Here is a 23482-nt window from a genome sequence, read left to right as displayed (position 1 = left end):
GAGATCCTGCCACCAATTTCAGGATTACTCTTCCCTGAATCTTTGGCCCAGACAGTGTTTTCAGATTGAACAGTCCCAGTCTTGTCATCCACAATACAGTTTCTGCACAGAAAAACACAGTTGGCAGACATAGAGTATGTGAATAGAAGGAGTAATTTATTCAGGACAATAATGTACAAAATGAAGAAGAATGCCCGAATCCAACAAGCTACAATTTGTGTAATGGTTTGAGTGTGAAAGGAAGTGAAAGAAAAAGTGACCTTACATTTTTATGGCAGTTTTCATGATCTCAGGATATCCCATGCAGTCTATAGCCAATTAAATATTTTTGAAGTTTAGCCACTGTTGTAATGCAAGAGTGGAGTTCACTGAAGGCCAACGGCAATAACTTTAATACCTCTCTCTCTTTTCTACAGTGAGTCCATATGAAACAGGGTGAACATTTACATGAAATTTTGTCAAGATGAAAAATTATTTTACAATGCAACTCAAGTATTTTTTAGGACAAGTATTCTTAAAAGCAGTTCAACTTTCAAAATGTATCTCCATTCTGGTCTTAAGTTCTCCAGAATATATAACATTGTCAGCACATTCTTTTCTTGAAGGAATGAATAACTAGGTCAGGGGGCATGCTTTGAATTGGAATTTTGTTTTTAGTTTTATGACAGTGAACTAACATATTTCACTTTATCACAGGTTAACTTGTATTCCTGCTTTTCCTTTATAGTTTAGCTCCAATTATCGAGTCACAAAATGGAAAGCCCCTCAAGGCAGTTAAGTGATCACTTGCTCACCACAGTGGGAGAAAAGAAGAATCTCCGCATTCAACTAAATAGTTCACTAGCATTCAAACCCACGTAGCTCTATTATATTTCAGCGATATTAGGAACTGCAGATGCTGGAGAATCTGAGATAACAAGGTGTGAAGCTAGATGAACACAGCAAGCCAAGCAGCATCAGAGGGGCAGGAAAGCTGATGTGTTGAGTGTAATGTTTCTGAAGAAGGGTCTAGGCCTGAAACATCAGCTTTCCTGCTCCTCTGATGCTGCTTGGCCTGCTGTGTTCATCCAGCTCTACACCTTGTTATCTCTGGCTCTATTATATATTCTTCAAGCAGCCTGCCTACCATTCCTGTTCTGTGGAATGGAATGGTGTGTGGAGGATGTATTTTAAGTCAAGGTATTGCTGCATTGCCTGTATACAAGCTTATCAGTTTCACAGAATGGACAGAAAAGAATTTCTACTTACCTTGATCTTATTTAAAAGAGTGCTGTGTTGTAATACTTCGAAGCCCAATCTCTAAGGAAAGTTCAGTGCCAGATTTAATTACAACCTTGGTCCAAATATAGGTTAAAGAGCTGAATTCGAGACAGAGGGGAGGTGAGGTAGAAGTAACTGTCCTTGACATCAAGGCAGGACGTGACTAGAGGTGCCACCAAGGAACCCTATTAACAATGAAACCAATGTGAGTCGGGGTAAACATTCTACTGACTGTCGTTGCATCCAGCACAAAGGAAGATTGCTATGGTTCTTGGAGGTCAATTATCTCAGCCACCCAAGAATTCTTCGGGGTGGAGTCTTAGATTCAATTGTCTTCAGATGTTTCATCAATGATCTTTCCTCCATCACAAGATCAGAAGTGGGTGATGTTTGCTGTTGATTGCAAAGTGCTTAGTTCTATTCATAATTCTTCAGGTAACGAAGCAGCCCATCTGTACAACATTTAGACACCTTTGAAATTCTACAACTCAAAAACGACTGTTGCTGCTGATGCATTAGAACATCATAACTTGCATGTTCCAGTCACATTGTTGCCTTATGAATGTCAGGCAATGGGGAGAGTTTAATGAAATTATTGCATCACATCATCCTGCATCAACATCCTGGGGATTACCACAGAAACTTAGCTGGACTAGCCGACAAGAGCATGTCAGAGATTAGGAATTTATGGAGATTTCCTAATGCCTCAAGCCTTATCCACCTTCTCCGATCCACAATTCAAAAGGGTGATGGCATATCTCCCACTTGCTTGGGTTAGTGCAGCTCCCGCAATCCCCATAAACTTCATCAGCATCCAAGACAACACAACCCACTTACTGGCATCCTATATATCACTGAAAATGTTCACCTCCACCATCATCAGTGGACCGCAACTGCAGTGTATACCACCTAAAAAATGCATTTAAATAACCATCAACGACTTTGTTTAAAAAAAAAACTATTTTTCAAATCATCCTGTTCAGAGCTGCTATTATGCACATCCGGAGCAGGTGGTACTTGTACCCAGGCTACCCATTCCAGGGGTAGGTACAATACCTCTGTGCCTCAAGAAGGCTCTTTCAATGGCCCCTCCACATTATAACAAAATCAGAACATCTGTTGCCTATTAAATACACAGGCAGAAAATACATTGGAACTCCATTGCATGTACGTTTCACTCCATCCTGGCCATATATCATATCAGTCTTCACAGTTGATGAGTCAAATCCTGGAACTCCTTATCTGACAAGTGTGGGAGTTTCTTCAGCATATGGACTACCCTGGTTCAAATAGACTGACAGTCATGTTCTCAAGAGCAATTAGGGGGTGACCGCAACTGCCAGCTTTGACAGCAATGCCACGTGCAATGAGTAAACAGAAACCACGTTTATAACACATGATACGAAAAGATATGAAAAAATAGTCAGTTGACATTCCGAGCCTTTCTGCTTTGCCTACAGATCAGATTGATTTGATTCGATGTGACATTTCACTATGGCTGCTTTCCCATCTGCTGCTGAAGAGTTGATCTTTAACCCTTCCTTGTTCTTCTGTGTTTAATAAACAGTAAAGTTCTACCGTTACACTTAGTGTGTACATCTTGATAGTCACTGTATGTACTTCCCAATAGCACTGAGGGTGTCCCTACATCTGAAGGTCTGCAATTCAGGCCAAAGAGAGATGGACATTAAATGCTGGCCTAGTCAGTCATACCCATATTGCATGAATGAACAAAAACAAAATATTCAGCAAATTTTACTTCTTAAATGCAGTGAATTAAATACATTGACTGAATTCCGACGTCTGCTTTCAATGTCAATAATAATATTTTTAAAATTTCAATATTCCAGCATAAGATAGCCATCCTTTATTTAAGCTGTCCGCTGGGTGCATTTTATATTCACTTTAAATCTGAATTCAAGTCATAATTTATGTTAACAGCAATTATCTTTTTACATTATGCAAAAACTATTTGCTCTAAATGCATCATACTGATTCATAGCTTCAGTGCAATAATTAAATGTCAAATGTATTTTTAGACGCTGTCTAGAAAGAGGGCTGGGTAGTTGTTTTTTAAGTAGCAGATTACATCAACAGTAAAGAACCAGAACAAACACTGACATAAGAAAGAAGAAAGGGAAGAGTCTTAAAAGAATGAAGAAGAATGTAAGGCATTAATTAATTGTGCAACTTGTCAAAATATTTACTTTAAAAAGGTCAAATCTGTCAGATTTTGACACACCTAACTTTGAATGTTGTTGCATCATTAAGGTTGTATAGTGTAAAGATAATTAACATTCAAATCAATTCTATGTTGTTTTTTTAAAGCTGAGTTCAGTTTAGACGTAAATATTTTGACAAAAATGTTAGACCCCTTGAAGGAGTTGCATTCAGTTCCTTGGCCTGCTGCCTTGAATATCGCACATAAGTAGGGAAACATGGATACTTGAAATTCGTTGCTTTTGTATCAATAATTAACTCACATCAACTTCTTTCAGGGATTGTTCCACTTTGATGTACCTCTGCTCTGAGCTCTGGCAGGATCGCTGTTGCTGTTTTACCTTTGTCACTATCATCATTTTCTGCTTCTCTTCACCTGATCATAACCACACCTATTTCCTTAGTAAGAGCCTCAATTTCGACCATTCTCCACGATTGTAGCTGAACTACCAAGAATCACATTTCACATTATTAATTTTACAGATTTCTCCAAGATATTCACACCACTGCTCTTGCTGCTTCCTGAGGGCCATGCTCAATGCCTTGCACGACCCCATGCATGCCCTCAAGCACGCTATCAGTACCAACTCACTCTCCTTTAGAGACATCCTGGTCCACAGACCAATTTTTATGCTTGTCATCTGGTGTTTTAACTAAAAGCATGATGTTCTTCCATTCTGGTTTCAAAGATCAAAGTTTTAATACCTCATGCTAATGTCCCTCTGGTTGCTTTGACCTCACCATTTTTCCAAACTCACCTATGTTGAATTTTCACCATCCAGTCTGAAGTTGCCTTCTATTGACACCAAATAATTGGTCCAGGGTTTAATCTGCTAATGATTCTATCGCACTGCAATTACCACTTGAGCTCTTCTTCCACCATCTTTGCCTCTACGCTCACATAGTTGACCAGAAATCTTCCCCACATCCAAAGGAACTTTCCTTTGCTCTTCAGAAAGCTCATTCTAACTGGTTTCCTCACTCTGGCCTCCCAACTTTAGGTTGAGAACTGATGTTATGAGTCCAGCTCAACTTTTATGCTCCCCTCCCTCTCTCTAAGCTACAACTCACAGCACTCCATTCTCTCACGTTGATCCCCCATATTATCATCCCACCTGCTGACAAAGGTGGCACAGTAATTTGGTCTATTGGCAATTAATTAATAGAGGTTGAATGTCAACTCTCTGATATCTCTCAGCAGCCAGTATCAAGCTATCATTTCCAATCAGTTTTAACATCTGTTGAAACTTTTCCACAGCCTCTGAGCTTACAGTTTCTCATAGCAGAGTCTGCTTCTAAATGCTTCACTAACAGGATTGCTGTAATGGTCATTGTTTCATTCTTTTCATTCCTACTTGGAACTGACTTCTTATTTTCTCAATTTTATTTTATCTCCTCTTGTCCAGCATCTGCAACTTCTCCCATGCTGTGGGGATCTTTCACGATTTCTAGTGTCGTGGTATTTACCATCTTTTCTTCACCATGGACACCCAATCTCTCGAAATATTCATCTCCCACAAGAATTTTTAAAATTCTTCCTAGGGGCTTTGTTCAATACCACCTGTCATAAGTTTCCTGCTGGCTGAAACTTTTTCACATTTTACAGATTCTCATTTGACTCTTTTCATTTCCTCCAATTAAAATGATTTTTTAAAGATGTAATTTTTTTGTCTTACTCTCACCTTCACATGGGTCATCTTTGCCTCTTCTCTTCCTTTCCTTGACTTCTCCATCTCCATGTGCAAGGATAGACAATTGCCGAATATTGATCATAAACTGACTTATTCCCATAGCTATCTTTACAACAATCCCTGACTTCAATAAGGACTCTATCAAGTCTTCATGTTTCTAAGTATGAGTCATGTGTTTTGAAAACACCAGCTTCTATACATCTTCTGACAGATCTTCCCTTTCCCTCATCCAAAGATTCTGCTCACTGTGGTTAATATGGTCCTCAACTATGTCCATTCCATATCCTTGCAGTTCCACTCACTGCTTCCCCTCCAGCTCAGATCCAAGAATGAATTCTCCTTATCCTCACCTCACAACCCAGCCCACCCCATTTTCAATGGATCATTTTTCACTATCTCCAATGTGATGTCACTACCAAGTTTTACCTCATACTCTCTTTTCAGCATTCCATAAGGACCATTCCGTCCACTCCAATGATCCATACCCCAATCATATGCATTCCCTTTTCAATAGTACTTTGCATGCAAGTTGAAACACCTGGCCTTTTACCTCTGTCCTACTCATCACCGAGATACCTTGAACATAGCCTTCTGGTGAAGCCGCAATTTATTTGTATTTCTTTCAATGTAACATTCAGTACTCACTGCACACAATGCAGGCTTTACTGCGATGGGAATACCAAATACAGATTGAGTACTTTGAGAAACCCTTCAGTTTGAATCCACAAGCATGGCTATGAGTTTATTGTTGCCTATTATTGTAATTTTCTGCTTCATTCCCTCTGAGATCTCTCTGTTCTTAGTTACACACAGTGTTCAATGAAGAGCAACATAGGCTGGAAGAACAGCTCCTCATCTTTCAAAAAGACACCTTACAGCCTTCCGGGCTCAACACAGTTCAGCAATTTCTGATCATAATCTCTGGCCCTGTATTATTTTCAACTCATCTCTCCCCAGCTATTCTTTCTTTATTTGACCCATTATCATCAACTCTGGCCTTGTGGCAATTGTATTCTAATTTCTCCTGCCTCCACCATTTGAGGGATCTGCCCTATTGTTCTTTCCACTCGTCTCCCTTTCCCTTTGCACTTACTTAAAACCTGTTATTATTTCAGTTCTGAAGAAAGGCCTTAGACCGGAAACATCAATCCTCCTTCTCTCTCCACAAATGCTGTGAGACCTGCTGAATGTTTTCTGCATTTTTCCATTTGTAATTCAACGTATTTGGGGGTGCGGCAATGACCTAATGGTATTACTGCTGGCCTGTAAATCCCGAGACCAAGATAACATTTTGAATCCCGCCTAGGCAGATGGTGGAATCTGAATTCAATAAAAAATATCTGCAATTAGGGATCTAGGAATAACCATGACTCTGTTGCCGATTATCAGAAAAGTCCATCTGGTTCACTAATGTCCTTTAGGGAAGGAAACTGCCATCCTTTCCTGGTCTGGCCTATATATGACTCCAGACACACTGCAATGTGGTTGACTCTCAACTGCCCTCTGGGCAACTGGGATTGGCAAAAGATGCTGCCTGGCCAGCGACTCCCTCATTCTGTGAATGAATAAAGAAAAACAAATTTCTCCAGTCTCTTTGTAAAGAAACTGCATTTCGCAAGGCTCCAAGCCACTTGATAAATTGGCTGCCAGATGTTGGGATGTCAACAGAGTTTGGAATCTGTTGGAATATTCATTTAGATTTAAAACCGGGAAACTCCACTATACGGCAAATGCTGGGAATTTAGAAAAACAATAAAATGCTGGAAATGTTCAGAAGTTGAAGTAGCATTTGCAGAAAGAGGAATGGAATTAGAAAATTCCAGGTATGTTCAGTTGAAGGGCTACTGGTCTGTAACTTTATGTTTTGCTCTCCACAGATACTGCCCAAGTATTTGCAAAACATACTGTTTGGAACTCAATTATTAACCTGATATGTCAGCAACTTGAGTATAAATAATCCAAGGATATGATGGTGTTAAACCTGGCACATTGGAAAATAAACCTGCAATAAGATCCTTCAAGCGTATCTCTATCGTATATACATGTAAGAAATGTTCAAAGACTCTGTATTGGCAGAATTCTTTATATACTGTATATATATTGGCCAGTGCCAAGTTCAGATGTACAAAAACAGCAGTCAGAAGAGAAGAAAAATCAACTGAAGGTCTCTAATACAGACAAGACTTGCACTGTTCTCTGAAAGACTTTAATATAAATCTGTTTCACTGAAGTGAATCTTTGTCGCAGTGATAACCACCAAATAGGAATATTATCTTGTTAAAATTGTAGCAGTCTCAGTGATAAGGACCCTTGAAAATTCTCTGCCACCAGGCCTCCCATGGCTTGCCTTCTAGAATTGGAATTTACAATGTATGAATGCAACCTGCTTATCATGCTGTTTAATATCATACTCCTCTTGTTATTGTAGAGTGACCAAATACCGTGCAATCGTTTCCGTAGAATGTAGTCCATTTGTCTTGCCATTACATAGCCTATTGCATATTAGACATTTTTTGTGGTTAACGCATCCCAGCAAATCAGTGCTACCTTACCATGCAAGTACAACTTAAAAAGTTTTTACAATCTCTTTAGCTGCAAGTGTTCTTGGCACTAGTTCCCATGAATACATTGTTCCTTCAGCAGTTTGGACCTCTGATAAATTCTTTCACGGTTTGAGCCCTTGCACTCAATAATTTTCCCAATGCCTTTTGGTATATTTCCTTTTCCCAATTTCACAAACCAATAATTCCTAATTTTTAATTCCTGTCCAGTGTCTTGTGGGTTTCACCAGCAAATTTGGAGTGATGCTATTTTCCAAAAGTGACATTAGCTATTGTTGATTTGTGCACTTGGGATGAGCAATGGCCAATGTCACAGAAGTGAACATATTTCCACTTTGTTTCCACTCACTGTCAGTATTATTCAGTCCCCAGGTTAAATACACAAACAGGAAGTTGTTCACAAGCCTCCCTCTACATCCTTCCAACAATTGGTCTGAATTGTGACCTCTGAAGGGCATACCCAGATGCACTACAGCAACGTTTTCCTTTTCACACCAACTCAGAATTCTACTTAAGCAGATGTGAATGCCATGGTATGGGCAAGGTTTTGTACTGTGGGTCCTGCTTACTGAAAACCCAACCACGCTGTGTAAAACTTATTCTATGTAGGCTTCTTACAGCCATTTCAGAAAGAGACAGATAGACATACAGAAAGAGAGAGAGCGACAGAGAAAGAGAGGAGATATTTTTTACATTTGGCACTTCTGTTGTTCTGCTTGTGTACTTGTGTCTGTAATATCACATTCTTTTGTACAGAAGGACAGGTTGGGGGTGTTGAGGGGAGTGTTTCATCCTGTTCAGCTTGGCTGCATCCATGTCCCCAAAGGAAAGGGATACATTAATTGCACTGCCCAATTCCCAGTACCAAAGGTTCATTGCAATGGACAACATGAAATTGCTGGGGAGTCGAATAATTTCAAATGTTGACTGAACTCAGCACTTTCTGGACCATTTCCCTTGCGGGTTCAGATTTTTGCAATTCTCACAGTTTTGTATGTAAATCTTATTCTATTTAAACAAAATAATCTACTTTCTAAGACCAGTGACAAATTTAACAACAGTCACGATGTCTCAATAAAATATGTCACATCAAGAATAAGCCACTGGTAAATATCAGATTGGAAAGATAATTCCAGTGAAATTGAAGGATGAAACTTTCATGGACTCATAGGTCTGGCGTTTTGTCCTGGTGAAGTGCAGTTTCCTACTGAAACAAAAGTTAAAAAATGAGTACAAATGACAGCGGGATGCTTACAGCGGCATGCTTCTTGAGTCAGACCAGAACTGTCTTCACGTCGTTCTTTCACTCAGATGCATTAGAAAGAATTTGTGCACAAAATATATTAGACTGCAGCTTCATTTAAAAACAGAAGAAAATATAATTGGTCCACCATGACAACATAAAAGAACACAAGAGGAATGTTAATGCTTGCTAGTGCTGAGGCCAGACAGCAGGATTCAAATATGCCCTTGGCCTGGCTTTGTCATCCCTTGTACATAAGAAATAAAGCTGAAGTTGAAGACAATGTTCCTGCCAAATGGCACAGTGCAATTTCAAAGCCTTGTTTGGGCTTCAGGGATGTAGATTTCGATGCTATCTGCACTTTCTGTGGCAGAGTTTTGCCGATATGAAGCTGCTCGCTTGGCAGCCATTAGTCGTTTCCTCGCTTCCTGCCTGCGTCTGTCAGCAAGTTCCAATGATTTCTCCCGGGCTGCGGGTAACCTTCCCTTCGTGGGTTTCTTTGGTATAGGAGGAGGGATCTTCACTTCATCCTATTAACAAAAACAGTTGTTTAAGGAATCACTAAAGTACAGTTATCTGCTTACTTCTTCATTTTTCCCTCCTCAACATGACCTTATCTTCATTCTTAGCAAACATTTTCATTCCTCAAAGCACTAACCCATGCTGCAGCAAGATTACACACGTGCTCCTTGCACTCCAGCATCTCCCCAACTGCACTTAAATATGTCATTGACCGTCACATCCAAAATGGCCCCTGCCCCTTTCTGACACCCATACACAGGCACTTTCAAACAAAGTATTTTATAAAGGCAAAACATGATGGATCTGGGACACCTTTAGCTTTGCCAAATTTTACTGAGCGTGATTGCGGGGTTCCTTCCATTTTCAACCAGTTCAGCAAGATCCACAGAGCCTGCAGGCTGAATTTGTGGTTTTAATAAACTGCACATTTGTTGTCTATGATAATAAGGAAGCTTAATTTATACTGTGCTATAAGTGGGTTATGAGTGAATATTTTATTTATTTTAGAGTTTGTGTTTTGGTTTTATTTGTATGGGATGGAGGGGGTTTAATGATTAACTTGTCAGTATTTCTGTTGCCACGGTTTTTTTGAAACCAGTATGATGGATGGTGCTAATGTGATCTTATTTGCATTGGGAGAGTTTTACAAGTGGACAGAATAAACATTGAAAGTATTAACCTATTTCAGTTTGTAGGAATAGACTTCATGGCAACATCACAGCTGGGGAGAGCTATTCAGTTCATAGGTTTCCTGGTTGAAGTTAGATACATAAAACAGTTTCTCTGCTTTAGGGTTAAAAACAGATGTGCAACTTTGCATGCTTGTGTTTCAGAGAAAGGTCACCTAATTCATTTTTTTTAAATTTGAAATGCTTGGTTCAGTCTAGGAACTGACCTGTCCAGTAATAAATTCATCTGGTATCACAGCATCACTTGTTTGAAACCTTTACCCGAAGTTAACTGTTGGGTTAATAAGCCTTGGGGCTACTAGTAATTCCTTTACATTGGAATAGAGATCATAACAGGATATCCATTATCATTTCCTATTTTGTCTAAAAGGCAGTAAATATTATACCATGATGCAGATGCATTTTGGCTAAAACTAGTAGTGAGGCATATATTGAATAAGACAATATAAACAAACTAACAAGAAACTACTGAGACAGTAGGAACTGCCGATGCTGGAGAATCTGAGATAACACGGTGTGAAGCTGGATGAACACAGCAGGCCAAGCAGCATCAGAGGAGCAGGAAAGTTGGCGAAGAAGGGTCTCAATCCAAGACATCAACTTTCCTGCTCCTCTGATACTGCTTGGCCTGCTGTGTTCATCCAGCTTCACACCGTGTTATCTGATAAGAAACTACTGTTGATATTGGTAAATAATTAAGGAGAGTCAGAGGCAGAGTTGAGAATGTATCGGCATTACAAATTCAAAAGTGCTAGAAAAGCTAAAAGGTTAAAAATTGATAAATCTCCTGGTCCCGATGGGCTACATCCTGGAGTTCTGAGGGAGGTGGCTGAGGAAATAGCAGAGGCTTTGGTTGTGATCTTTCAAAAGTCACTGGAATCTGGGAAAGTCTCAGATGATTGGAAAATCGCTGTTGTAACCCTCTTGTTTAAGAAAGGATCTAGGCAAAAGATGGAAAATTATAGGCCGATTAGCCTAACCTCAGTTGCTGGTAAAATTCTAGAATCCATTATTAAGGTTGAGATTTCTAAATTCTTAGAAGTGCAGGGCTGGATTAGAACAAGTCAGCATGGATTTAGTAAGGGGAGGTCGTGTCTGGCAAACCTGTTAGAATTCTTGGAAGAGGTAACAAGTAGGTTAGACCAGGGAAACCCAGTGGATGTTATCTCTCTAGACTTCCAAATGGCCTTTGATAAGGTGCCTCATGGGAGGTTGCTGAGTAAGGTGAGAGCCCATGGTGTTCGAGGTGAGCTACTGGCTTGGATTAAGGATTGGCTGTCTGACAGAAGACAGAGAGTTGAGATAAAAGGCTCTTTTTCGGAATGGCAACCAGTGATAAGTGGTGTCCCGCATGTTTCAGTGTTGGGGCCGCAGCTGTTCATTTTATACATTACCGATCTGGATGAAGGGACTATGGGCATTCTGGTGAAGTTTACCAATGATATGAAGATAGGTGGACAGACAGGTAGTACTAAGGAGGTGGGGAGGCTGCAGGAAGATTTAGACAGTTTAGGAGAGTGGTCCAGGAAATGGCTGATGAAATTCAACGTGAGCAAATGCGAGGTTTTGCACTTTGGAAAAAAGATTACACGCATGGACTCTCTTCTAAATGGTGAGAAAATTCGTAAAGCAGAAGTACAAAGGGATCTGGGAGTGTTGGTCCAAGATTGTCTAAAGGTTAACTTGCAGGTAGAGTCTGTGATTAAGAAAGCGAATGTAATGTCGTTTATCTCAAGAGGGTTGGAATATAAAAGCAGTGATCTGCTTCTGAGACTTTATAAAGCTCTAGTTAGGCCCCATTTAGAATACTGTGTCCAGTTTTGGGCCCCACACCTCAGGAAGAACATACTGGCGCTGGAGCGTGTCCAGCGGAAATTCACACGGATGATCCCTGAATGGTAGGTTTATCGTATGACGAACTGCTGAGGATCCTGGGATTGTATTCATTAGAGTTTAGAAGGTTGAAGGGAGATTTAATAGAAACTTACAAGATGATGTATGGCTCAGAAAGGGTGGACGCTGGGAAGTTGTTTCCGTTAGGTGGGGAGACTAGGACCCATGGGCACAGCCTTAGAAATAGAGGGGGTAAATTTAAAATGGAAATGAGGAGACATTTCTTCAGCCAGAGAGTGGTGGGCTTGTGGAATTCATTGCCACGGAGCGCAGTGGAGGCCGGGGCATTAAATGTCTTCAAGGCAGAGATTGATAATTTCTTGATCGTACAAGGAATCAAGGGCTACGGGAAGAGTGCAAGGAAGTGGAGTTGAAATGCCCATCAGCCATGATTAAATGGTGGAGTGGACTTGATGGGCCGAACGGCCTTACTTCCACTCCTATGTCTTGTGGTCTAATAAGTTGGTTTTTGAAGCCTTGAAAAATCCCTCCAAAGTGTGAGGTCAACTTATGCTTCAATGATAAAAATGAACTGCCAGTATGAGTGTGAATGATCACCACTTTTGTTGTTCAACATGTGCTTTGTGTGGACATGTTTTAAATTCCAACACATCTTCATAAAACAAGGGTGGCACAGTGGTTAACACTGCTGCCTCACAAGCACCAGGGACCTGGGTTCAATTCCACCCTTGGGTAACTGTCTGCGTGGAGTTTGCACATTCTCCCTGTGTCTGTGTGGGTTTCCTCTGGGTGCTCTGGTTCCCACAGTCCAAAGATGTGCAGGTTAGGTGGATTGGCTGTGCTAAATTGCTTGTTGTGTTCAGGGATGGGTCTGGGTTGGATCCTCTGCAGGTCCGATTGGACTTGTTGGGCTGAAGGGCCTGTTTCTACACTGTTGGGATTCTATGAACTTCTATCACCTGTTTGATCCCAGATTCCGGTAAGTAAATGTTCATGTGTAGGGTAACAAGTTGAGGCTGCCTACAAATGAGACTACAGCATATCATGGTGGTAAAGAGAAGATGATTTCTACACTGAGTAAAGCAAAAAAATATGATTCTACAAGCTGAGAAAATGTTATCCTATTCATTACGATTCGTGGCAATAGCACATATGAATCAAAAATAAAATCAGTCCATGAAAAATGTTAAGACTAAGCTTACACTGCTTCATAAACAACTAGCTTTCCCCGCATGTTCTCATCAGTATCATAATTTCTATACTACTGTGAAATTTGCTGTTTAGATACATGATTAATACGTGATGTAGTTTAAGTGCAGCATGTTTGGAACATTAAAGCAACTTTGCATTTTTGATTTCTAAAACTTTCCATCATTGGGGTTTAATTCATATTATATAGTCTAATGACTCTTGTGAGTCAACATCTTCATTCTGGGCTCCCATGATGGTATACTGCAGGTGAGATGAACCTTGGTCTTGTTTAGTGTTGTAATTCCCAAGTTTTTATGCTCTTAATTCAAAGTAATCAACAAGGACATTGAATGATGATTAAATGAAATGTGATGAAGATTAAGGTATTATTTGGAAACTTGGGTTTTAAAGTACAGGAAATATGTATAGCTTTTTCCTTATTTCTCTATTATGAGCATTAAGAATGTTACGGACCCAGATTAAACCCCCTCAAAATATATTAAGAAAATAGACTAGATCCTAGCTTTTTCTTAATTTAAAAGTAAGTGTAAGTCACAGTGTTCCAGATGCAATTCAACTGGTCAAACTACTCAACTTGAAACAAAACATATTTTATCTGTACACATTACACAGTTTTTTTGGACAAAATAAAAATAAAAGAATTTGGCTCCACAGTAACTCTAGCAAAATAAAGAGGTGGATAAGAAAATCTAGGGATGGAAAAGATATTACTTTTCAGGAATAAACAAAAATACACCAAAATATTAATTAAGAAAGGCTAGAACCTAAACGTGATAGAGAGAACATAACAAGCTTCCATTGTAATAAGATTAGTCATACTAAAGCTAACTGCAGGAAATTAAATGGACTCCTGTTGCAGTATTAGGAACACCAAAAGAATCCATCAGGAAATGGGTATTAAAAGTGTAGCAGAGCCATATGTGAAGTGTATTTCCTCAAAACCTATGATAGAGGAGAGATGGCCCAGGATAGTCAAAGAAAAAATTCTTTCTTGATTATTGATAAAGAGAACCAGGCTACAGGAGGTTCTGAATAGCGTGTCTCAATGGTAGAATGCTTTTTTAAAAAATAAGGTAGTAAACCAATAAAGTTATAGTTACACACTGGAGCAAGTCAGTTATTGATAACACAATTTGTCTTTTAGATGGGGCAGTGAAAGAAAAAAACATTAACTGGTGGAACAGAGAGGGTACAACTGATCTCATTGTGTAGGACTGAATTAAAGAGTAACATGTTAAGTGGAGAGGGTGCATTTGAGATAGTAAAATTAATTGCTTAGGAATAATTATTATCTGAAGAAATAAACTGCAAGTTCAAAAATAATAGTTTCAATGAGGTCTTTGGAACAAACATCGAAAGTAAAAGAAATAACTATGCTACAGGAGGCAACATTTTGGATTGTTTCTAGTCTGTGTGGTGACTGGATCTCAGGCCCATAGAATTAAACAGGAAGAGGAAGTGTCTCCACAAAATAGAGATGACATGTAAATTCAGTTATCCGACACTATTTTCAAAACTTAAGAAAAAACGGAGGAATATAAAGTGAATAAGGCTGTCATATTTAGCCCATCTTCATTAATAGAAATTCAAAAGATGTATCCAGAGTTGAAAGACTTATATTGAGCAGCCTAGTTAGAAATTGAATAAGGACCAATATATCAGGATGTGCATGTTATCACTTAAAAGACAAAGTGATAATGAGGAAATTGAGATCACCTCATTGAGGAATGGACAGTTGTTCATCAGGTGATTTAGAGAGTAACACAATTTGTCCTTTTTTTCATTTGCATAAGAAATGTTGATATCTTTTTAAAAGTACATTGAAGCCCCTTGTGACTGACCACCATAGTAAATAAATACTAAAACTAAAGGTCATTGTCTATCAAGTCAGGCCTCACTTTTGGAAATGATTTGTTCAATGTTCCCAATTAGCTGGTAGCGTGACAAAATGACGAATGAATAGCTGAGAGCTAATCAATTAAATTCACAGACACAATAGTTGTAGTGTCAATATTTTGGCGCGTTGGGTTATTTTTGTAGCAGACTTTTCTGTGATTCATTCCTACACCCTGATTTTTCTTTTGCACCTATGTGTTGTTTAAATTCTCCAAGTCCTGGGTGTGGATCTCTCTTTAGCTCTCTCTGTCTCTCCTAATCCAAACTTCCTGTTCCCACAGGCTTGTTATTTTCAGATTAGCTAAAATTGATTTAAATAGTCAACAATTTTGTTAAATCTAAGATACTCCCCCAATATTCTGATTAATTTACAAATCAACAAACTGCCCTGCCTTTTGGAGCTAAAAGAAGCTCCCATTTCTGTTTTGAAATTAAGCAATGAAGAATATTTGAATCAAATTCCTTCAAAACTCAATAAATTGCAAATGTCTTCTACTATAACAGCTCATTGCTGCCCCGGGAAAATGGCTTTTCACCATATATGTATAGTGGTAACAAGAAACTGTCCTGTAATAATATCAACACACCGAGCTAGTTAAAACTCTCCATTAGTTATGCAAAGACTTTAAATGTGTCACAATGTCTTGTGGTACAGGTCATACTGGGGATATGAGTATGACTTAAGCCCTGTTTCATTGCTGGCATTTATCTTTCACATGAGCTCCTGCACAGTTCAGTGACAGGACTGAATGTTTCATAGGTCTTTACCGGGAGACTGCACAATTTGAATTGCTCAAGACTTCCTCAGAATAGGCTAATTTCATAATGCACAGCAATAACCTCTTGAACAGTCAGTTGTTGCAGGTTGAATTCATTATAGAAGTGACATGAACCCCATTATCAAGTGTCCTGATGAGCCATTAAAATTGGTTCTCCTTTAATTACACCTCTGTGATTGTTTGGGTGGGCAGCTGTATCAGGAGCTCACAGTGTGCTTCTGAAGCTTGGCTCAATGAATCAGGTATCAATCAGACAGCACAGAACTATTGACTCGCCATCAGTTGATTTAATTTGATTTATTATCATCACATGCACCTAGGTACAGTGAAAAGTTTTGTTGTGCGTGTAGTACAAGTAGATCATACCATACAAAGTGTGTTAGGACAATAGAACAGAGTGAGGAATACAATATTTCGCTGCAGAGAAGGTGCATGAAGAGCAAAGTCGACACTAAATTTGAAATTTGAGTTAGTTGATGGCTCAGAACACTGTAGAGCATTATGCAAATGTAGCTTTCTGACTAAGGGTCCTGGCCTGCAAATTGCTTGAAACCACTTTCTGAAAATGACTTCAATATTAATTCATCATTCTCCCTCTTCTAACTGTAATTTTAGTACTACCATTGAATCTGTGTAATTACAATCCTGAACTGCCAATAACATGTTCAATTATTCAATTAAATGCTTTTGGTACAAAGTCAAATTAAGCAAAATTACTCACTTCACCATTATCACAATGCACATCTGTAGTAATGAGAATGCCTGAAGCTCTTTACAGGTAAGTGTGATTACCTAGCTTTCTGTCAATCTTTTTTTTTGTCCAAGTCAAGTAGTTCATAACATTGCAATAACACATTCTCTGGGTCTTTTTTGGCATAAGCTTATAGTTGATAACAATATTCTGTATGCATAAATGAGCTAAATTAACTATACCCTCCAGCATGGCTTCATGCCAATCAAATATCTCTCTGCCATGCTGTTCTTTTTCTCCCTTCTTGGTTGGTACCATGACTCCCTGAGTTTAAGCTGCATTGCTCTGTAGCTGTCTTATCAATTCCTATTCTTATTCCTTGCTGTACTAAGGAATGAACTCTATTCTCAACTACACAGTGAAATTGAATGAGCATTTGTGGAAACATTAAGTGCCATAGGCTTTCAGTTCAAAAATGATGAAACTTCATTTTAAATATTATTGCGAGATATTTAATTAATGCCACTACCGCCTATTGGTTCTGATTGTGGAGGTACCACAAATACAAATGCAGACGTGATTAGCGTGTGTAGTGCATCCATAATTTTACAATCTTTACTTTCCACACACCAGGTAGTACACAATGAATGGTAGAAGGAAGGGTACCAGCAACGAAAATAAAAGCAAGTATTAAGGTTTCAACAAAAGAGACAGGCAGCACAGAAGCAGTAAAACAGAAAGAAAACAGGGGGAGAAATCTGAGCTTAGCTTGTAAGATTGTGAACCTCTGGATTAAACTCTTGAAGCAATGAGAAAGGAAGATGCTGTAATATGTTAAAATGCTTGCAGCAACCCATGAGAACTGGCATTAGTGTGGCAAAAATTAAACTGAAGAGTTTTTTTTAGATCATCAAGGTCTTATTGTCAGATAGTTGGAGATGGTAAGAACAGATACAGGATCAATGAAGGGATGGAAATGTAGAAGCAGATGTCATCAGCAAACAGTCCAAAAGTGAAATCATGATCATGATATCAGTTTCAATGGCAGTATGTGAGTGTATGGACAGAAAAATAGTTTTAACAGCTCCTCTTATGACGCACTATCATCATACAACAGAAATAGAACACAACCAAGGTGATTGCTTGAGACAAGTAGCTGACAGTGTCAAAGTTGATGAAGCGATACAGGAGGGTAAAGATCACTGGGAAATTTGAAAATGCGCTACCAATGTTGTGGTTGGGGTAGAAACTGACCAGAAGATTCTGGTGGTGCAGAGGCATTTAAGAGCAAGTTAAAATATTCTATAACTTCAGCAAGTAAAGAAACATTTGATATTGGATGGCAATCAATTCAAAAATGAGCACAGGGAGAAATGGCAATGTGTTTGAAATGTATAAAGACTGAGCTGGAGGAGAGGAATGGGTTGATAATCTCAGTCAATGTGGGACCGTGAAATAGAATTTGGATAAAAAGTGTCTTCTTCAGGAAAAGGGAATGGTCTTCACATAACTGATACCTAGCATCCGACGAAATACTTTTTCATCAACCACCACCATTCTGTGCAAGCCCCAATGGAACAATTTATTATCCTTTCTTCCAAATCCTAATATAACTTTCCTTCGCCCTGCTTAGGTGATCCATTTTTTGCTTTATACTCCTGTATTCCCCTTCATCATCACTTTCATTGGTTTCTTTTTGTATCTCATTCCCTCTGTTGCACCAATGGCTACTACTCATTCAACACCTAAAGATTTGCCCTCTCCGGAGGGTCAATACTTATTCAATCAAATTTTCCTCTTCTCTTTTGAAAGCTTCCTCAAAATCCGACTCTTCAAATGCATCATTGATCCCCTCATGCTCATGCTCTCCATTTTCCTTTATCCTGTTGGGTTGTAAACTATCTTGTGTTACGTCACGTAAGGTATTTTTGAGATATATCCTTGCATGGAGCAGCTTTACAATTGTTGTTGACCTTCATGAGAAGCACCATTTACCATTGTTGTTTAATGCCTGTAGTATTTTCTACTTTTAACTCTTTAAAAAAAAACCTCTCATTTTTTCGGAGTGGAGATATTGCTCTTTATGGTAGCTTCACACTGCTAGATATTATACTCATTCAGAGATACGTGACACAAGACACATATATCCTATCTCATTTTCTTTCTAAGCATTATCCTGTTATTCCTTTATGACAAGGTGCAAGCTTTAACCAAAAGCTGTCTTACAACTATGATTTCAATTTAAAAGCAAATTCATGATGAACGTTAACAATGTGGTTATAGAATTTTCTCATCAAAAGTACTTTCATGATCACTTAAAAATTCAGTAGCAAAAGCAAAAAAGTGAGAACAGTACAATAGTGAATATTGGTGGACATGTGCGGGCCTACCTTTCTGTCTGACGCTTCCAGCAATTTCCAATTATTGGCTTTTATCTGCAAAAGCTCATCAAACTTCAAAGTCACATCTTCAACTGACAGCTGCAAGAGATCCCAGAATCCTGCAAGATCCTGGGACGTAGGCAAAGGAAACGCATTTGGATCCTGAGAGCACAAAGTAGGCAACAAGAAAGAAATTACAATAACAACTTATAAATTAGAACATCAAAGAAGCAAGATGTCCAATTGTTGAATCCTGATCCTGAAAGCCCTGCCAATTATTTTGTGGGCATATGGGGGGATGGAGTTGCTTTTAATTTTTATTTATTCATTCAACAGATGTAAGCATCACTGACTCAGTCAGAATTTATTGCTTATCACTAATTGCCTTTAACGAGATAGTGGTGAGCTGCCCTCTTGAACCACTGCAGCCCATGTGATGTAGGGAGGCTCACAGTGCTGTTAGAGATGGAGTTCCAAAATTTTGACCTAGCTATACTGAAAGAATTGTTATATATTTCCAAGTCAGGATGGGGTGTGAGACCTGAAGTGAAATATGCAAGTGGTGGTGTTTAGGAAAAAAAAGTTTATTAATTTGTGTTTTCACCTCCCTGTCCTGAAAAAATAAATCACACATGAATTGGGGCATGGGTAAACATCAAGCACCATGTCCTCTTTCAGGAAAGGCCATGAATGTAAGCAGGACTTTTGCCTCTTTGGAACATCATGGGGATAACTTTTACATCAGTGGGGGAGGTCATTAGAAAGTTTGCCAGATCACTGCCTGCCATTTCTCCTGCTGACAGTGACAATTCCTTCCCACTGTTCCGACTCAACATCCACATTATGGTACTTTACAACAGGGGCCATTATCTCTTGATATATTTTTTATTCCCCTTGCCTGAAGCTGTTGAAACTGATCTTAAGAGTGCTCCTGCTTGATTTGCTGAGGTAATTTGGTTATAAGATTGAACCCAATGGTTTCTGGATTAAAGTAATCGATTCATACTCAGATTTCCCTCCTATTTCTAATTATGAAATTAAAAACAGATTTTATTCAAGTGTCTGTACAGAGAATGGGATGATATTTTCAGGCTTGTGAAGGTGGGCAATAAGGGTGATTGCTAGGGAGGGGATGTGGTTGGGGTGGGGGAGGGGGGAACAAGTGAATTCTGAAAAGGTTTGGGCATAAGTAGAGGTGATCTGCTTATCAACATTTTTAAAAAATTAAGCCATTGGATACGACGCAGTGGTGCAGAAAACAGTCCAACCACCTGGGTATTTTCCAAGCTGGGAAAATTCAACAGCAATGTGCCTATTCTGAAAAAAACGGTGTAAATGGGAAAATAAACTCTAAATTCAAAACTATCACAATGCACCTTGCATGGTGCTTGCATATCCTTCAGCCAATGATTTTAACCTTGGCAGGCAATAGTGCTGTGGAAAGACTAAAATAGTAACCAGGCAGATGGCACTGCATTCCTGCAACTTTCCCAACCTTCACAGTTCAATTACTGACCTTTCCAAAGGTTGGGGTGGCCTGTTACCAAAAAGGGTGTTGTGTAATGGAGTAAGGGTCTGAAAGGGTTAATGCTGAGGAATGCCTTAAGCACCAACTACTTGCTAACAGCATTTGGGTTTAGTGGGAAGAATTCAGGATCTTAAAGGAGCAAATCCTACTCCCTGAGTCTTCCTCAAAGTCTTTGTAACAGTATCTAACATATTAGTATTATTTTTTACCTAGTTGTGATCAAGCAAATACTACATCTTGTTTAAGATGGGAACCTCTTCTCATTAGACTGCCTAATGGATTTTCCTCCAATCTGGTCACCCTGCTATCGGAAAGATGTTATGAAACTTGAAAGGGTTCAGAGAAGATTTACAAAGATGTTGACAGGTTAGAGAGTTTGAGCTATAGGAGAGGCTGACTAGGCTGGGACTGTTTTCCCTGGAGTGTCAGAGGCTGAGGGATGATCTAATAGAGGTTTATAAAATAATAAGGGGCATGGATAGGGTGAATAGCCACGTCTTTTCCCCAGGGTAGGGGAGTCCAAAACTAGAGGGTATAGATTTAAAGTGAGAGAAGAAAGATATGAAAGGGACATGAGGGGCAAACTTTTCACACAGAGGGTGGTGTGTATTTGGAACCATCTTCCAGAAGAAGTGGTGGAGGCTGGTACAATTACACCATTTAAAGGGCATCTGGATGGGTATATGGACAGGAAGGGCTTAGAGAGATTTGGGCCAAAAAATGGGCAAACAGGTCTAGATTAACTTGGGACGTCCGGTCGGCATGAATGAGTGGGACTGAAGGGTCTATTTCCGTGCTGTATGTCTTATGACTCTATACTAGAATCTGTAGCTTCCTACCAGGGAGGAGGATGTGGTAGTAAATCTACTTGATAGCTCAGGTAACATGTTGAGTAGTGCTGAAGTTTTATCTTCCTTTATGATGACAAAGTTGTGAGGTCCTTTCAGCTGCCTCCCATAAGATCAGCACAGCTTTAAGGAGGCTGCTTGTGCAGGCATTCAGTGGTTTGAAGAGCTGAACGTTCAAGGGCTTTAAGGAAGAAGATAACTTTGTGGCAAGTATCAACGTGGCAAAATTGACAGCCAATGGTAAAAAGCACTTCAGATCTGGGAAGAGATTTGTAGCTCCAAGAGTGAGCTAGCGACTCCATAGAGCAGGAGGACTACTCACTCCAAGGCAGTTAGATATTATGTTGGCAGCTGATGGTCTGTAGGAATGGTCCAGAGTCAAGGTTCAGTCAGAGAGTGGCAGAAGTTACAGGCTCTGTGAGTAAAGTTGAAGTCAGCAAGGGTAAATGTTAATAAATGGCACAGTTTACAGATTGGGAGATCTAAGCAAAGTGTACACAGCTCAGATTAAGTATCACTCTACAATGAGTGGGCACCACCATGCACAGCTAAACAAAGTGAAATAAAGGGTCACAGAAGCAACTGAAAACAAGGTCACAGACACAGGAATGTTGCAAAGCCAGAATTAAAGCGATAAAGAGGCAACTTAGAATTCAAAGCACACGAAGTCCAACTGAAAAGTGAGTTAAGAAAACTTCTGAGGCTACAGAAAAAGCAGCATATTCCTTAATTAAATCATGTTAATGGCAGAAAATGTATATTTAAAACACACAGCAGGACACATCCAGCTAATAAAAAAAGGCCTGTTTTAAGCAAATGGGGATTATTATTTAGATTATCAAGGAAAAACACTGAAAGAAACAGGATTCATTTGGCAAAGCAGTTAAGAGAATGGGAATCACTGCTGAAGCTGCAGGCAGCATGATTCATTTAGTAAAACCATAAAGGAAATCAGAATTATCTTTAAAGCTGTGATTAGTGGATCTATCTAGAGAGGCTGTAAAAAATGTATAAAAGTTCCATTTTACTCATGAAAGATTGGATTTCCCCATTTTGACTGCTGGAATGCAAAAATTGCCTTCAGTATGTCAGTACATAACAATGGCATTATTATGCAACAAAATAAAAATCCTTTAAAACATTGTTTATTTCCAATCACATTAAGAAGACATTGCATCTGGAATAATATTGCCAGGAAGAGTTACTTGCAGAGAATGGGCAAAATATAACAGTTGGACATCTTGGAAAAAGAAGTTCTTAAGATGCAAAGTAGATTGCAAAGCAGAAGCAATCAGAAACTGAACAACTATGTACAATAAGGAGTTTGATATTTCAGCTCACCAAGGTGTAAAGGAAGCAACAGGTAATTTTGAAGAAGTTCTGAGAGCTTTTGATAATTATTCAAACTTTAGAACAAATTAGTTATTTCAATAAGCAAGGTTCAATAAAAAGAGTTCAGCATCCAAGGGAATCCAGAAATAATTTCATCAATCGTTTCAGAGATAGTATGAACTGCAGATGCTGGAGAATCTGAGATAACAAGGTGTAGAGGTGGATGAACTCAGCAGGCCAAGGAGCATGAGAGGAGCAGGAAAGCTGACGTTTCGGGCCTGGTTTTTCTGAAGAAGGGTCTAGGCCCGAAACATCAGCTTTCCTGCTCCTCTGATGCTGCTTGGCCTGTTGTGTTCATCCAGCTCTGTACCTTGTTACCTCATGATTTCATCAATGATGTGTAAAGATTAACAGAAAAATATGACTATAAAGATTTCAAATCAGAATTCAGAGACAGAATTGTTGGAATTTATGATGAGTCTTTATCAGGTTTATGACAGTTCAAAGAAGATTAAATTCTAGAGGAAGACATTCAAATTTCATCGAAGTAGAATTCCGAAACAGCACAGACCAGGGCTGAGAGGATAAGTTTGATCTTATCACAAGATACTCAGCAGAATTCACTCAGTGTTTAAACTACAAAGTCTTGGAAAATTTGGATATGGCAAATTAAAGTCATTGCACTCAATATCTTATCAGCTATCTCCTTTAGACTCCTCAGGTGTCGGTAATCAGGTCCAGAGAATTTTCCAAGTTCAGTCCCTTAAGTTTCTCC

At 39.1% G+C, this 23482-nt stretch overlaps 1 protein-coding gene across 6 annotated transcripts in view; it reads right to left on the bottom strand.

The window, feature by feature from the left end:
• Positions 1–1071: 1071 nt before the first annotated feature.
• The window catches only part of dlgap3 (discs, large (Drosophila) homolog-associated protein 3), a 690985-nt gene continuing 668574 nt past the window's right edge, over positions 1072–23482 (bottom strand). For all 6 annotated transcript variants that reach the window (XM_048558167.2, XM_048558163.2, XM_048558164.2 and 3 more), the window contains 2 exons: positions 19009–19161; positions 1072–9505 (listed from right to left, as the gene is read on the bottom strand). In XM_048558167.2, coding sequence (XP_048414124.1) covers positions 9287–9505; positions 19009–19161 — 372 coding nt within the window. In that variant the 3' untranslated portion in view covers positions 1072–9286. The remainder of the gene's footprint in view (positions 9506–19008; positions 19162–23482) is intronic.

This window comes from Stegostoma tigrinum, chromosome 24, assembly GCF_030684315.1.
Source record: "Stegostoma tigrinum isolate sSteTig4 chromosome 24, sSteTig4.hap1, whole genome shotgun sequence".
Classification (NCBI taxonomy): Eukaryota; Metazoa; Chordata; class Chondrichthyes; order Orectolobiformes; family Stegostomatidae; genus Stegostoma; species Stegostoma tigrinum.
The sequence above is the reverse complement of the archived record's forward strand: the minus strand, read 5'-3'. Positions and strand labels throughout refer to the sequence as shown.